The 4,000-nt window shown below is 62.3% G+C and overlaps 1 protein-coding gene and 1 long non-coding RNA gene across 2 annotated transcripts; both read left to right on the plus strand.

The window, feature by feature from the left end:
* Nucleotides 1-130: 130 nt before the first annotated feature.
* Nucleotides 131-2,101, plus strand: LOC308186903 (FXYD domain-containing ion transport regulator 3-like; the record flags this gene model as incomplete). Its single annotated transcript, XM_080609055.1, has 5 exons — nt 131-215; nt 439-513; nt 1,307-1,337; nt 1,789-1,832; nt 1,949-2,101. Coding segments are annotated over 5 exons (255 nt in total), but the record flags the coding sequence as incomplete, so codon positions are not given.
* A 527-nt stretch (nt 2,102-2,628) lies between these two features.
* LOC308186902 lies at nt 2,629-3,629 on the plus strand. Its single transcript, XR_013944375.1, has 4 exons — nt 2,629-2,642; nt 3,039-3,086; nt 3,175-3,222; nt 3,255-3,629. It is a non-coding gene; the product is annotated as an uncharacterized lncRNA (long non-coding RNA).
* The last annotated feature ends 371 nt before the right edge of the window (nt 3,630-4,000 follow it).

The following is a 4,000-nucleotide window of genomic DNA, read 5'->3' on the forward strand; positions in this document are numbered from 1 at the left end:
GGGAGTGGGGGGATCATACTGGGAAGAGGGGGTCAAACTGGAAATGGGGGGGGGATCATACTGGGAAGGGAGGGCTCAAACTGGGAATGGGGGGGGGTTATACTGGTATTGGGGGGCCATACTGGGAAAGGGGGGGGGGTCTTACTGGTGCCAGCGACCCTCTGACCCCTTTTCCCCCTCCCCCCCCCCAGATGCCACCAGTCCCTTCTATTACGGTGAGTGGGGGACACTGGTGTCCCCAAGGGGGGGGGTGACAAAGGGGTCCCGGGGTGGGGGGGTGACAAAGGGGTCCCGGGGGGGGTGACAGCACAGTCCCCAAGGGGGGGGGACACAGGAGGGTCCCCAGGGTGGTGGCATCGTGTCCCCAAGGGGGGGGTGGGAGGGGGGGTGGCACGATGTCCCCCCCCCCTTGTCACCGTGTGTCCCCCCCCCCCCCAGACTGGCACCAGTTGCGGGTGGGGGGCCTGGTGGTGGCGGCTGTCCTGTGCGTCACCGGCATCGTCGTCCTGCTCAGTGAGTGTCCCCAGGGTGTCCCCGAGGGTCCCCGAGGGGTCCCCAAGGGGTCCCCAGGGGGTCCCCCTGTCACCGGGGGGGGGTCCTCGTGTCACTATGGGGGGGTCCCCGTGTCCCCAAGGTGTCCCCAAGGTATTGGGGGGGGTCCCCGTGTCCCCAAAGTGTCCCCAAGGTGTCCCCAGGGGGTCCCCCTGTCACCTGGGGGGGTCCCCGTGTCACTAGGGGGGGTCCCTGTGTCCCCAAGGTGTCCCCAAAGCATCCCCAAAGTGTCCCCAAGGTGTCCCCAGGGGGTCCTCCTGTCACCGGGGGGGGGGGTCCCCGTGTCAGTAGGGGGGGTCCCCGTGTCCCCAAGGTGTCCCCAGGGGGTCCCCATGTCACCGGGGGGGTCCTCGTGTCACTATGGGGGGGGTCCCTGTGTCCCCAAGGTGTCCCCAAAGCATCCCCAAAGTGTCCCCAAGGTGTCCCCAAGGTGTTCCCAGGGGGTCCCCGTGTCACTATGGGGGGGGTCCCTGTGTCCCCAGGGGGTCCCCACATCCCCAAGGTGTCCCCAAGGTGTCCCCAGGGGGTCCTCCTGTCACTGGGGGGGGGGTCCTCGTGTCACTGGGGGGGGGTCCCCGTGTCCCCAAGGCGTCCCCATGCCACTGAGAGGGGTCCCCAGGGTGTCACCAGGGGGGGTCTCTGTCTCACCTGGGGGGTCCTGGTGTCAGCCAGGATTCCCCAAGGGGAGGGACACCCATGGGTGACATCGTGCTCCCCCCCCAATGTCTGTCACCTCTGTTGTGTCCCCCCCCAGGTGGGAAGTGCAAGTGCCGGAGTAAAGGAAGGTGGGACATGGGGGGACACTGGGGACATGGGGGGGACATTAGGGACATGGGGGGGACATAGGGGCATGGGGACATGGGGGGGGACTTGGGGGGACAAGGGGGGACGTGGGGGGGCACAGGTGGATATGGGGGGGGGACAACTGGGGGGATATGGAGACATGGGGGGACATTGGGGACATGGGGGGACATGGGGGGGACATGGGGACATACATGGGGGGGACATTGGGGTGATATGGGGGGACATGGGGACATGGGGGGACAGTGGGGACATGGGGACATGCAGGGACATGGGGGGGACATGGGGACAAGGGGGGGACACGGGGAGGACATTGGGACATGGGGGGGACATGGGGACAAGGGGGGGACATTGGGGGACATGGGAACAAGGGGGGGGGGGACATGGGGACACACAGGGACGTCCCAACCCCCATTGACCCCCCTCCCCCCACAGCCGCCACCACCCCGCTCCGGAGACGTCCCACCTCGTCGGCCCCGGTACGTGTCCCCCCCCCCAAAAGGGACCCAGGTGACCTGGGGGGGGGGGACACCCCAAATTCCAGGGGGGGGGGTCCCAGGTTTCGGGGCGCCCCCTGACCCCCGTTTCTCCCCAGGAGCCGCCAGCTCGTGCTGAGGTGTCCCCAGATGTCCCCAACCCCAGGAGGGACGCGTGGAAGGGGTGCGGGGAGAGGTTTATTTTGGGTTGAAACCCCCCAAAAAAAATCCAGGAAAAGGGGAAATTAATAAAAAAAAATGTTAAAAAAAAAGGAAATTTGGTTATTTTGAGGGAAATCCCTGCAGTGGCACCAGGGGGACAATGAGGCAAAGGGACACGAGGACGGGGGGGGCGTTGGGGACATTGGGTAGGTGGTGACAAGGTGGCGCGGGGCTCGTGGTGGCCTTGGGGACACAGGTGACATGGGGCCAGCGGTGACAGCGAGGACAACGATGTCACGGGGCATTGGGTGGCGTTGGGGACAGCGTTGGGTGGGTGGGGACACCAGGAGGGGGACAAGGTGACATGGGGCCTTGGGGACAATGTTGGGTGGATGGGGACACTAGGAGGGGACGAGGTGACACCCCAACGTCCCTCGAGTGCCTAACCCAACGGTGACGTGGTGGCCACCAGGGCCATGAAGACATGGTGGCCGTCAACCCATGTCCCTCAGGTCCCCAAGTTTCGTGATGACGTGATGACCGATGTCCCCATGTCCCTCAGGTCCTGAGGTTCTTGATGACATGGTGACCAATGTCCCCATGTCCTGAGGTTCTTGATGACATGATGACCAACGTCCCCAGGTCCCTCAGGTCCTGAGGTTCTTGATGACATGGTGACCAATGTCCCCATGTCCTGAGGTTCTTGATGACATGATGACCGATGTCCCCATGTCCCTCAGGTCCTGAGGTTCTTGATGACATGGTGACCAATGTCCCCATGTCCTGAGGTTCTTGATGACATGATGACCGATGTCCCCATGTCCCTCAGGTCCTGAGGTTCTTGATGACATGGTGACCAATGTCCCCATGTCCTGAGGTTCTTGATGACATGATGACCGATGTCCCCATGTCCCTCAGGTCCTGAGGTTCTTGATGACATGATGGCCAATGTCCCCATGTCCCTCAGGTCCTGAGGTTCTTGATGACATGATGAACGAAGTCCTCAGGTCCTGAGGTTCTTGATGACATGATGGCCGATGTCCCCAGGTCCTGAGGTTCTTGATGACATGATGACCAATGTCCCATGTCCCTCAGGTCCTGAGGTTCTTGATGACACGACGACCAACGTCCCCATGTCCCCATGTCCTGAGGTTCTAGATGACATGATGGCCAACATCCTCAGGTCCTGAGGTTCTTGATGACATGACGACAGATGTCCCCATGTCCTGAGGTTCTTGATGACATGATGGCCAACATCCTCAGGTCCTGAGGTTCTTGATGACATGATGATCAATGTCCCATGTCCCCATTTCCTGAGGTTCTTGATGACATGATGGCCAATGTCCCATGTCCCTCAGGTCCTGAGGTTCTTGATGACATGATGACCAATGTCCCCATGTCCTGAGGTTCTTGATGACATGGTGACCAATGCCCTCAGGTCCTGAGGTTCTTGATGACATGATGACAGATGTCCCCATGTCCTGAGGTTCTTGATGACATGATGATCAATGTCCCGCGTCCCTTGGGCACCCAGGTCCATGGTGACATCATGGCCGACATCCCCAAGTCCACCACGCTCCCAAGCCCATGACAATGTCACGTCTCCTGTCCCCACAACAGCGGGACGTCCCCACGTCCCTCAAGCCCCCAAGTCCACGGTGACATGCCGGTAGATCTGGGTGGCCCCCTTGAAGCTGGCGGCCACCAAGAAGTGACGGTGACCCAAGGAGATGGGGGCGAAGGCACGGGGGGCAGGGGCCAGGAGCTCCTGGGTGGGCTCCAGGTGGCCACCGGGTCCCAGGCGGTAGACGCGGCTCGGGGCGTAGTCGTTGCCCAAGATGACGTAGCGCTGGCCGGCCAAGGACAAGGGTTGGAAGACCATCGAGCCCCGCGCCGGCACCTGCTGGACCTCGCGGAACATGGACCCCTCCCACCGCATCACCTGGGAACAAAGGACCATGGGAAAGGTTTGTATGGGTTGGGGGCGTCGTGAAGCAGGGGTGGAGGTG

This window comes from Anser brachyrhynchus (genome assembly GCF_964034855.1).
Source record: "Anser brachyrhynchus genome assembly, contig: SCAFFOLD_747, whole genome shotgun sequence".
In the NCBI taxonomy this organism is placed as follows: domain Eukaryota; kingdom Metazoa; phylum Chordata; class Aves; order Anseriformes; family Anatidae; genus Anser; species Anser brachyrhynchus.